This window comes from Lineus longissimus, chromosome 4 (assembly GCF_910592395.1).
Source record: "Lineus longissimus chromosome 4, tnLinLong1.2, whole genome shotgun sequence".
Classification (NCBI taxonomy): domain Eukaryota; kingdom Metazoa; phylum Nemertea; class Pilidiophora; order Heteronemertea; family Lineidae; genus Lineus; species Lineus longissimus.
The window spans coordinates 12,125,907-12,138,541 of NC_088311.1; the positions used below are offsets into that span (position 1 = coordinate 12,125,907).

Below are 12,635 nucleotides of genomic sequence, written 5' to 3' on the forward strand. Positions count from 1 at the left end.
AAACACCACTAAAAGCCAGATCCAGGTGGGGTCAGCAATTCTGCATGACTACCTGAATAGTAAATCTCCATGCAATGTCTCTTAAAAGATCATAACCGGATTTCCAGATTATAGAATGTTCTCTCCTCTCTTTCCAGAAGCTTGAAAAAATGGTGTACTCATTGGTCCTGGTTGTCTTGTTAATGGCTGGAGGGGTATGCAGTGGAAAAGAGATTATTGATCTACAGGTGAACTTCAATCAAGTGGTCAGAAAAACCAGTGACAAATTCCTGAGTGTTCAGTTTGATGATGGCCTGATTCAAAGACATTGGCAACAAATAGATTTTGGGTATGTACTGAGAATATGAGATGATGGGCCTTAGTTAAACATACATATAGCTCTTCTGATGCTGATAGATACAACACTGCCTCTTGTGAACACATCCATTTCCTGATCACTGAGTTGTCTGCCCCATGATTGGCCAGTACAATGAAGTGGCACATTTCTTAACCACTTATGCTATGAACTTAGTACACAGGACCCGCCCAGGTCAGGTGACCACTGACACTGATTTTCGGTCGAATCTGACTCTTGACTTGGCCACTAGGGGGCCAACAGTGGATACCTAAGAAGTGTGATATCTCTCTTATTAGTGACTCGTTTTCGATAACAAATTTGACCTCATTTTCAAGGTCACATTGGTCAAATGGCATAAATTTGGTTGTTTGTGTGTAACTATGCCTATGGAAAGATTCTTAACCACTAAAGCTATGAACTGGAAATTTTGTACACATGACTCCCTACGTCATATAACATCTGACAGAGAATTTCGGTCCAATCGGATTCTCGACTTGGCCGCCTGGGATTCAAAACTAAAAAAGGTAGAAAGGGCATTATCTCGCTTATGAGTGACTTGTTTTCGATGATATTTTGATTATAGGTATTATGAGCAAGGATACATCATAATGTATATCCTAAAGGTTTTTGATTTGACCTAATTTTTAATGTCAAAGAGTTGCCTAAATTGGCCGTTTGAGTATTACGATGGCACATTTCTTAACCGCTACATCTATGAACTTGAAATTTGGTACGCATGACTCCTTACATCATGTGACCCCTGGCATTAAATTTCGGTCCAATCTGATTCTCGACCAGGCCACCAGGAGGCAAAAACTAAAAAAGATAAAAAGTGCAATATCTCGCTTATTAGTGACTTGTTTTCGATGATATTTTTATGGTAGATACTCCAAGCAAGGATACATAACATGTCGTATCGACTTTGACCTATATACTATACTTGTAGCATGTTAAATAAGATGAATTCCTAACCACCAGAAAATCCCTTTCTACATCAAGAAATCGCCTGACCACGAAAATTTAATGCCTCCCTTTGGATCTCCGAACATCAACTTGTCAAGACATTGACATCTTACACATAACATTTGATTCAGTAATAAGGCAGATTTAGGCAAAAAGCATGCTCCCATTCAAAGATTGATAAGACTGCTTTGTTTACCTTGAATAACTCTAACTAAACTATAACTTAAATTTTCTTTGAAAAAAATTCTTCACTCGCGAAAATATTCTGCCGTGAATTTGTCAATCATGAGGCATTCGCGAAAATTTTATGCCAAGGATATTTTCCTTTCTACAGTAACAACTGCGCACGGCAACTGAACACGTTTGAGTGATCAGTCTGTGACTTGCGACTTGCTCGATGCGGGGTACACTAACTGATCGGCAAAGCCACGGCGCTTCATCAAACGATGAGAACCAGGCGAGATCGACAAAAATGCCTTCTTTTTATAGCTCTAGAATCTTTATTCTTCAGTCAATTTCAAAATTTAAAAGAGCTATATGTGATAGAGATATATTTGCTGGCGAACTTTCTCGTTCCCAAAAGCGACGCTGCACAATATTTCATCTTTCATTTCTTGTTCTAGTTGGGCGAAAATATTCCCAAGATACACAAATTGAACGGCTAACCCCTCATCCCTTGGCAATCTTGATATAATGGACCCACCAAAAGGGCTAAACGGGGGGGGGGGGGGGGGGGGGGTTCTTACGGAAAAATCATCAAGTGCAGAAAAACGTAATGCAAACTGTGTGGTTCCCGGCAAACTTCTTGGATTATTATATTCACATTAACAATGAGAAAAAATAAATTAAAGATAACTTAAAAAAAAACTTGTGTTGTTTATTGTTCCAAGTAAATGAATGCTGGTTATATCTTATATATCTTTGATATAAGTTAGCAAGCAGCACTCTTTATTTTTTTTCATGTTTCCAAGTATCTCTGCCTCTTTAAAGCGCATGTGCTAATATTCGGGAGATAAGTGCACCCTGAATATAAGCAGAGTGTGCCTAAGTACGCATAAAAAATATGAAATAGGTGTTTGTCTTATTAGTTATGAGCTAGACTGTAAATAACAATGCTGATCAGTTAAAAAACCATGGTATGTGAAAAGGGTGTGGCCATCCAACTTCTGACATGCTTGCAAATATCAGGATCCCTTTGATTGACTGATAATTGTGACTCTCAAATTCTCTGATTGGGTATTTTTTAGTTACATCTGGACTCTCAGTTCTACATGTAGCCCCAAAAATCATGTGACTGCGCTATTTTTATTTTGAGTTTACATTTTTGCCAGGTTGACAGGTATATCAATCATGGCATATTACCACGGTGGGTAAATGTATTGGTTTACCTTTGCAACACAATAGAAACTCCCATTTAATACAGCGTTGGAGGGGTAAAAATGGATAAAAATTATAAATCTTAACTAATCTTTTGTATGTTTCTTATGTGTGGTAAGTTCGGCACATATTTTTCTTGGGCAAACAGATACCTTTAGCCACCATGATTACAATGAATGTGCACAGTAGTCTCATGTTGACGCCTGCTGGTTATCTACACCCTCGAAAATCATGACATGCATGATGGATGTCATCAAGGTCTAATCTAGTTCTGCACACTGAGACCGTGTCTGATAATTTTAATTTTAATTTTAATGGCAAATTTCTCTTTCCAGTTCACAGCTCTTCAGCACTTTGTGCAAAGGTCTGTATCCAGCTTATGTAAGAATCGGTGGGACTGCTCAAGACATGTTGCACTTCCAACCAGATGGACATGTGACCTCGATAAAAGACAATCTGACAGAGAATGCCTATTGGGATTATGTCAACAAAATAGGCAGGCAGCCGTTTGTAAATTTTAATTTGACTGGTAAGAGTTTTGTTCTTTTTTGGCTCACCGTATGGGAGTCTATACAATACTGCAGTGTCCGTCGTCATTGTCCGTCGTCTGTATCCTGTTTCAAAAACAATGGCACGTTTCTTAACCGATGGGACTACATTGTATATATGAACTTGAAACTTTGTTTACTTTGTAAATCTTAAAATCCTTGTATATGTCATGTGTATGTACAGTTTGTATTGAAACAGGTGAACTCTGACACTGAATTTCGGTCCAATTTTTTACTTGGCATCCAGGGTGCCAAAAGCGGAAAGCTAAAAAGTGTGATAACTCTCTTATTGCAATTATCAACTCCTCAAGCCTTCGACACCTTACGACATTTGCCATAAGCATATGTACTGGTCATACGGAAATACTTTCGACATCTCATCACCTCTGTGCCTGGGCATGTCAAAAGATAAAGACATCTCTTCACCAGTGACGGCCGAAATACCATAAGCACTACGACCACACAGTTTATACCCTTACTATGTTACATACAGGCCTGTCCTTTGTGTGTATTTTTCCTTTGGTGGTTATCCATTTTAGTGTAAAATTGGCTCTTCGCCTTCCCAATCCATGATCATGTTCGGAAAGTGGAAGGCTTAGTGTCGATTTTATAATTTTACAGCATATACATGTATTGCTTGTAGTAATACTAATCCTGGTGGTGGGGTTTAATCCTGCCTAGCACTGCATAGCTAGCATTTTTCCTGCATGTCGTATTCATTCTGAAAACATAAAATTACCTGGATAATAAACTGCATAGCAACTCAAGCATAAAAATCGAGCAGGAAAATGGAGGCTGCACTGCATCTGCGCATGCGCGCGGGAAAATCGCTACATCACTTTATCGCCGTCAGTAGTTTGACAAGACTTGATGATCAACGGTCCAGTTAATCGGCAAGATTCAAAACCGGATCACTGTATGCTTACAAATCAATGTCAAAGCTTCGGACGGCAATGCACAGATAATGGATAAGATTCGCCAACATTTGACGCCGTATCTTGTCAAAGCTTGAGGAGGGGGGGGGGGGGGCCTAAAAGATTTGAGTTGATAATTGTATTTTAGTGAATTGTTTTCGACAAAATCTTTATGGTAGGTTCTTCTAGCAAGGATGCATCACATATCGTACAGGTTTTTGATTTGACCTACTTTTCAAGGTCACAGGGGTCAAATGGCGTAAATTTCCTGTTTGAATGAAACCATGGCACGTTTTTTAAGCGCTAAACTGCTCAAAACCATGTTAGCTGTAACAGAGACGTTAAGTCTTAACGTGAAAATTTCAAAACGATTAACTGAAAGAGATAACGTCATTAAGGATACGTAACGTAACTGTAAGGGATAACGTGACTTGTTTTTTTTAACAACCGGGCCCGGGGGCCAAAATTAAGAAAAGGTAAAAAGTGCAATACCTCGCTTATTAGACTAATTTCAGGGTCACATAGGTCAATTGGTGAAATTGGCCGTTTGAGTGTAACTATGGCATGTTTCTTAACCACTTTAGTTATGAACTTGAAACTTGGTACCCAAAATCCCCAATGTCAGATAACCTTTGACACCGAAATTTAGTTTGATCTGATTACTGATTTTGCCACCAGGGGGCCAAAAGTCAAAATGTTAAAAGTACAATTTCTTCAGCGTGTTCGATTTCTAGCGCCGCACTTTGGTAAGCACCGGATCTTGGGCCTTGAAGCGCATGCCTAGTATGAATCGAGCCCAAATGCTCTAGCGTCAGGCCCGAGTAACTTAGGTAAAGTAGCGAAAAAGAATGACCAGACACACTACTGGGTGCGCGTTAGCTACAAAAACGACTCACTAACCTTATTGACTGATTTTTTCACATCTGAATATCAATTTCTTCAAACAGTTATTATATTTTTGCCAAAAAAGTGCAGTCTGATGCAATAAACAAATTTGGTGTATTTCACAAAGCCGGCATTTACAGGATCGTTTGCCATCTTTTCTTAAAAGTCACTTGCGGACGCCATTTTATGTAGAAGTAACTCACTCGCAGGGTCGCTCTTTTTGGCCTGGTGCAAGATGAGGCGCCAGTACCAAAAAGACACCTAAAGCGCCGCACTAGTAATCGAACACGCTATTTGCTTATTAGTCTTTGGCTTTGAGCTGGAGACTTTTGTATTAGGGTATTTTTCTCTCAATTGCAGCACACGCTTGTCAGCAGGTCGATGTCGTGTTTGTACGTGTAGAGAGATTTGCACTGCCGAACTTACCTAGATTAAACCTTGTCCGCAAACCGCATAGGGCAGTCTGGGCTCCAGGGTGACGTTCTGTATGAAAATACACTGGGCAATGCACGTGAAAACAATCTTTGAGCAGGAACCTGCCGCTTACATCAATACCAATAAGGATCAAGCGGGATATTGAATAAAGCAATGTTTTGTTATTCGCCTCAGATGGATGATTTTTTCTTAAGAATCAGCTTTTTCGAGCTGTTATTCTCGTCTTGATAAACAAATTCCCCAGGCTAATTTTTGGCATTGCATCGGGATACATTGTTGGTCATGGTATTGTACTGTGTTAGTATTTACACTGCATGCAGCATCGTTCGTCATTTAAACAAACCCAAATTTCATTTGGCCGATCGACCCATGAACAGCTAAAATTTGTATTATTAGCTCAGATGACAAAGTCAGCAGAGCTAGTCCAATAGCTTTTTGAATGGTGTCCATCCATCCCTCCATCCATCCATGGACAAAATCGGGCATTTTGTAACTGTAAGACCTACATGTAGCTACTTGAAATCTGGGATTTGACATGAACAGCCCAGGAAATGCAGCTGACAGAAAAGATTAGCATGGTTCGACTCAAATTCAGCTCACCAGGGGGCAAAAGCGTAAATTACAAAAAAATTGTCCCTTTATTCCAGAAGAAAGAAGCTTGAAATAAAGTCGGAAGAGGTCTGCATGATATAGAAGTTTTGTTATAAAGGAGATTAGTTTAGATTTATATCACCAGTTGGTGGTACTGAGCAAAAATGTCGTTTGACCGTGGTTTGAATGTCCCGCCCCGACCTGACATACATTTGCATCCCTGCTAGAATTAGTATCCATTATTGCAGAGTGTGCTGGATTCGCTCCAACGTAATGTATAATGTACACTCATGGTCAAAAGTTTATGGACACCAGTTTTTCCACATTTTCTCAAAAACGGCTAATCCTATTGAACCCAAATTTGGAGAAATGGTGGAGAATCTTCTTGGCTATCGAATGACGTGATAGTGACGTGATATCAGGACCAATTGCATAACAAAGTTATTACATAATTTTGAGAAGCATCTTTTTTTTACTTTTTTGTTAATCAATTTTTCAAAACCAAATTTACCCTACATTATATCTTACACATTGCTTAGACTTTCTGTGAAAAAAATTTGGAAAAATCTCATTTCAGTTTTGAGATATATCGAAATATCAAAATTTTGATATTTGGATAATTTGATATTTTTGGGGGTTTTGCAACTGTATCATTGAGAAGTCATACCCAAATAATGAATGGCACCAATTTAGCACAGCTAGCAACTAATATTGCCGAGAAAAGGAGGATACTTGGAAGTATGAAAATTTTCATATTATAATTTCAAGATGTTCCTTTAGTTGAAAATCGGAAAAAAATCACCATTCATTCAGGGGACATGGGTACTACTAGGATATATCGAAAAATCAGAAAAATCTCAAAATTTTCAGAATCTCAAAATTTTGATATTTTGATATATCATGAAAAGTAAATGATATTTTCAAAAACTTTCTTCACAGAAAGTCTTAGCATTGTAATCTGTATGATGCAAGATTTATACTTCGATTTGAAAATATCCATCAACCAAAAAGTGAAAAATAGATGCCTCTCAAAATTATGTAATAACTTTGTTATGCAATTGGTCCTGATATCAACTATGATATCATTCAATAGCCAAGAAGATTCTCCACCATTGGTGAAAATTTGGGTTAAAAAGGATTAGCCGTTTTTGAGAAAATGTGCAAAATCCGGTGTCCATAAACTTTTGACCATGAGTGTACAATGACTTTCGAACATGGAAGCTAATAGTGGCAGAGAGGATTATGTTGGAGATCTTGCCTTTTGGCACTGTGCGAGTTTGTGTGCCTGCTTCGAAATATTGAAGAGACAATCTCATTATTCAGTGTATCTATAGAAATGTACAGTAAACCCAACATCACGAAGGAAGTGTAATTGCGCAGATTCAATGACAAATTTTGCCTCTTTTCAAAGCTTGTTTTTGTAGTCCAAACTCTTGCTGTCCATCCTTGATGATTCAACAGTCAGTATGTTAATTATTTTACATTTTCACCCACAATTTATTTAGATGTCATGCTTTTTATCGCCCGACAAATTTGGGTTTAATTAATGCACAAGCAGAGGGAAACGATCATAATTATGCTAGGTCACTGTCATGTGTCTTTGAGGGAAAGAATATATATTTTACGAATTAATCAATGTAGTTCGATATTTCATCAATCTTTTGTCTTAATTAGCCATCTTAATACAAAAGAGGCCACCACAAAATCCTGTACTAAGTGAGTTGGACCCGAAACCGACCCTGATTTGTAAACATGACGTTAGAGCCAAAACTAACAGGTTTAATTCCAAAAAACAGACATCTGGTCATTCACAACCTTTTTCTCTATCAAGTACAGTAGAACCTCTCTATCAAGGACACCCTCGGGACTGACAAGTGCTGTCCTTAATAGAGAGGTGTCCTGGTTAGAGAGGTCAAATTGAATGGAAACAACCAATTTGGGACCAAAACTAGTGTCCTTAAGAGAGAGGTTGTCCTTAGTAGAGAGGTGTCCGCTAAGGGAGGTTCTGCTGTACATGTACATGTTCCAATATTCGATCAAACAAACTTATATCCAACCTTTTGAACATTTTATTGCACTTAAATTTGAATTGGGACAAATCGCCGCCAACCGGAAAACACTCATTGCGCATGTGCAGTCACGGCGGGAGAGTTGAATCGATCCAAATTTATGTGCAATAAAATGTTCAAAAAGTCAGATATATGTTCGTTTGATTGAATCAAATATTGGTAAGCTTGATAGAGAAAAAGTTTGTGAATGACTAGATATCTAGTTTTTGCAATTCGACATGGTAGTTTTGCCTCTGACGACATGTTTACAAGTCGGTGTCCAATTTATTCATAAAATAAGGAGTACAAGTCACTTTTAGTACAGGATTGTGGCGGCCTCTTTTGTATCAAGATGGTTAATTAAGACAAAAGATTGATGAAATTTCAAACTTTATCAATTTATTCGTAAAAAATACCTTCTTTCCTACAAAATGGTGTACTGTTAGGGGTCATAAGTTGCAGAACACATAATATTTGAGAAGTCTGGTTGTGGCCTTGCACTTGGTTGATTCCCTAGGGGGTATACAGGAGATGTGTAATTTTCTTGTAATTAGCACTTCTTGCCTCAAACCCCTGTGCAATTGACGATCTACTCCGGAGACTTGAAATGTCAACAAACAATGCGATACATACATGCACACTGTACATGGCAAAATGCATCCAACTGGGGCAGATCAACACACTCTTATTATAATCTCAATCATATTGATGAACTTCCTTGATCTTAAGTACTTCCTTTGTAGTTCCTACCTTTACCTTGATCAATAATCATTAGCGCCTTATCAGTTGTTATTGGTCTCGTATTATAAAACTTGGCTATCAAAATTAAAATATTTCTCATCATATTTTACAGGAATAATCTACAGCTGCATTTGAACGTTTTTGGTGACCACATCACAGATGACCGAGAGATAGGAGCTGAGCTACACTCATACTCATAGAACCAAACGAACACCTTGCATCTCCCATCCAACTTCAGGGCTCACCCGCGCAGTCATCAGAAGAACCAGTCAATTCTAGTATTTCATTCTTTTTCACTGCTATACTTACCTCAAAATTGATTAAATAAAGAAAACCGTATGTGGCAGTTGGTTTACAAAAAAATCAAGTGTATCTGTTAAGTTTTAACTAGCTATCAATGCGTTTTTGATTCGACCTACTTTTCAAGGTCAAAGAGGTCAAATGGCTAAAATTGGCCATTTGAGTGTAACAATGGCATATTTCTTAACCGCTTAAGCTAAAAACTTGAAACCATGTGGCGAAAACTGAAAAGGTAAAAAGTGCAATATCAACTTGTTTCCAATCCAATAACATTTTTATGGTAGGAACTCGAAGGAGGATACATCACATGTCATACCAATTTTGATTTGTCCTATATACATACTATACATGTAGCATTTTTCTTAAAGCTGAACTGCATAAACAAAAACAGAAGCGTCCATGTTTTTAAAAAAGACCACCGCGCCAAATATGGCCGCCAGGCCGCCATCTTGAAAATCCAACGAAGTCCTTTTACTACTAAACAGTTGAACAGATTTCAACCAATTTCCATGTGACATGTACACTCTTCAATAACCCTGAAATTTAGTAAAATTTATAACCAAAATGCTATAGTTAGATGGAACTGGTTATTTTCTTTTGTGCTATTGAGCCAAGAAGAATTATATTATTCAATGGAATCAAAACTGATGAAACTAGCCAGAAACTGTTCTCCCCACATCCACTGCAAATGACATGCATTACATTACCCGAGGTGGGCACATGGTCCCTGGACCATTTCATTTTAAAACATGGACGCTTCTGTTTTTGTTCATGCAGTTCAGCTTTAGCCAGCATGAATCAGCACAATGGCCCCTGGCCTTTTCATTTTCTTTTTGCAAAGGATGGATGCAATGTTTTTGATCGAACCTTTACCACTTTAGGAGGATTGCAAACCTTTCGATTGGGAGGTCAAATCTAGTTGAAATTTTCATGTTTAGCAAAGACCGAAGAAGAAGAATCACATTTTTTCCTTGGGGTAACAGTTTATGAAAAAATTGGAACATTTTAACCCTTTCCAGACGCATCCAGTCGTCCATAGGGGATAACACACCCTTGTATTTGGCGCATCCCGTATGCAGGAGAGGGTGCCTAAAAACCAATCTGAAAATTAGCCTGATCGGTGCTGCCATCTTCACAGATGCTCAAAGCAATCTAGACCGCTGTTCACAGTGGATGATAGTGTATTTTGCCGTGTATCGTTTGCATCACTTCCAAAATGGCAGTTTTATTGAAGGCCGCGGCTATTCTTACGACAATCCCTAATGCATTTTACAAACAAACTACTGGTTATTCTTACGATGATCATTTTCACCTTTTGGGCCTTAATCCCAACCCTAACACTAACCCTGAACCTAACTCTTACTCCTAGCACTAACCCTAACCCTTCCCTTACACTAGTCTTATCTCCCTTATCCTCACTTTTATCTCTGAAATCACATAAATCCTAAGTTATGACTAGTCGTAAGAATAGCAACTTTGTTTATTGAATGCAAAGACAACTGACAGAGATACAGCAATTTTAGAAAAATGTGGGTTCTTGGCCCGGCCAGCGGCCATTTTTGATCACAAGACCTAAGTTGGGGTCAGAAATAAAAAACAATTTTTTTGTTAGGAACCCTCATTTGTTGTCTATCATGTCCTTTTGGTTTTATGAAATTCTATGGTGTAGAAGTGCTTCAGCGAGAAGCGAGGGTAAGCACCAGTCTGGAAAGCGTTATTGGATGATTTTTAGCTCGGCTGACTAAGTCAGCCGAGCTTGTCAAATAAGTTGTTCAGTGGCGTCCGTCTGTCCATCCATCCATCCATCCATCCATCCATCCATCCGTCCATCCGTTAAACCCATGGTGCACATTTTGTAACCGTAAGACCTAGAGACTTCAATTTTGCATTTCTGGATACTTCTGGTCAAACTCTACTTTCAAAACAAAATTTGTCGCCATTCGACCTACTACCTGCGAGCGAGAGGGCATGAAGGAAACTGGCCTATATCGGCCTAGGAGCAGCAGAATTAGTCGAAATATGCTCTAATATTAAGATAAAATTCTTGAAAATCTATTTTATTGAGAAAAAGTTCAAAATGTTAACAGGAGAGGGCGCTACCTGCCTTTTAATTATTTCTGCCGATTCAAATTTCTCCTATTTGCCAGTTCTCAAAACATGGCAGCTGCACAACAAAAGCAGTAGCTCCAGGAATAAATCACTGTTCACTTCAGCTTCGTAATCGGTTGTACCCCCACTTTATTGTGTTTTGTGTGGTGTTCCTATTCAATCAACGATGTAAGGTCTTATTATGTTGGTTTTAATTGAGAAGGTGCATTATAAGCGGCCTACGAAATACCGAAGCGGAGACAAAATGGCGGCATGTTGTTTACGCTATGTGCTATAATCTTGGAGCTCAATGACACTCAAGTACCCAATTTTCTGCCTAAAAAGTAGTCTGGTAGGCGATATTATCACTAGTTCGTTTCAGTGGTAGTCATAAGGTCTTTAGGGACTACTTTCAGAAATTAGTTCTTGAAAATTTGGCCACATTTCTGTGAAAACGATATCGGAAAACTTGTGCATGCTCTGTTCGCGATGACATCGCCGATGTATTTTGAAGTGGAGAATTCCCACAGTATGTGCAGTGAATCGGCATGATTCTGTTCGCCTATTAAGTTTTAGTTCTACGATTCTTTCATGAGTAAAAAGTAGACATTCTAAGCAATACAATAATGTCACTCCCATAAAAATTGATTGGAAATTGAGGGAGCTACGGCATTCTGTTCGGCAACTGGCAGCGCTGAAAAAATACATTGCATACTGTACAATACCAAATGGCACATTTTAAAAAGCGCTCATTGGACAACGTAGGGAATCACCAGAAATGACGTCATCGCTGGTATAAATAGAAAACTACGGTGGCGCAGTAGAGCACAAGAAAAGGTTTAGCATTAACTTCGTCATGCAAGCTTCAGCAACAAAACGATTTCTCATGAATGATTTATTTGATCATCATCAGCTTGTTTCCCCTGATAGATAAAAAATGATTTACAATTTCAAAGTTTTCTATTTTGTGTATAGTCACATGTTATTTAACTGGCAAGGAGCCAAGCAGTTTTGAATATTCGCGGGAAAATACTTCGTACTTGTAAACGAGGCTATGACAATGAGTATCCTCATTCATGGCATAAACTTCATGTTTCGGTAAATATTTTCATACGATGATTTCACCCGAATTATGGTCAGGATTGAGGAATGAACAGTGGCATAATTATGTCAACCAAAAACATTGGTACCGTAGTGAACGCAGAAGGATATCAAATACCATGGAGCATGCCATTTTCATGCATAATGAACTGAACACCGGGAAGATGTTAATGATATTAACTCAGCTGAGCGCCAGGCCCTTGGGCCTCTTGTTGACACATCCCATAGGAAGTGTTCTAAAGCAGGAAGGAATATGATCACGAGAATGTTTCTTCTGATATTCTGTGCCAACACTCACTCAGCATGT

The 12,635-nt window shown here is 38.5% G+C and overlaps 1 protein-coding gene across 4 annotated transcripts in view; it reads left to right on the forward strand.

The window, feature by feature from the left end:
- Positions 1-12,635, forward strand: part of LOC135486856 (heparanase-like) — a 125,944-nt gene that overhangs the window by 13,816 nt on the left and 99,493 nt on the right. For all 4 annotated transcript variants that reach the window (XM_064769966.1, XM_064769969.1, XM_064769968.1 and 1 more), the window contains exons 2-3: positions 138-328; positions 3,013-3,206. In XM_064769966.1, coding sequence (XP_064626036.1) covers positions 138-328; positions 3,013-3,206 — 385 coding nt within the window. The remainder of the gene's footprint in view (positions 1-137; positions 329-3,012; positions 3,207-12,635) is intronic.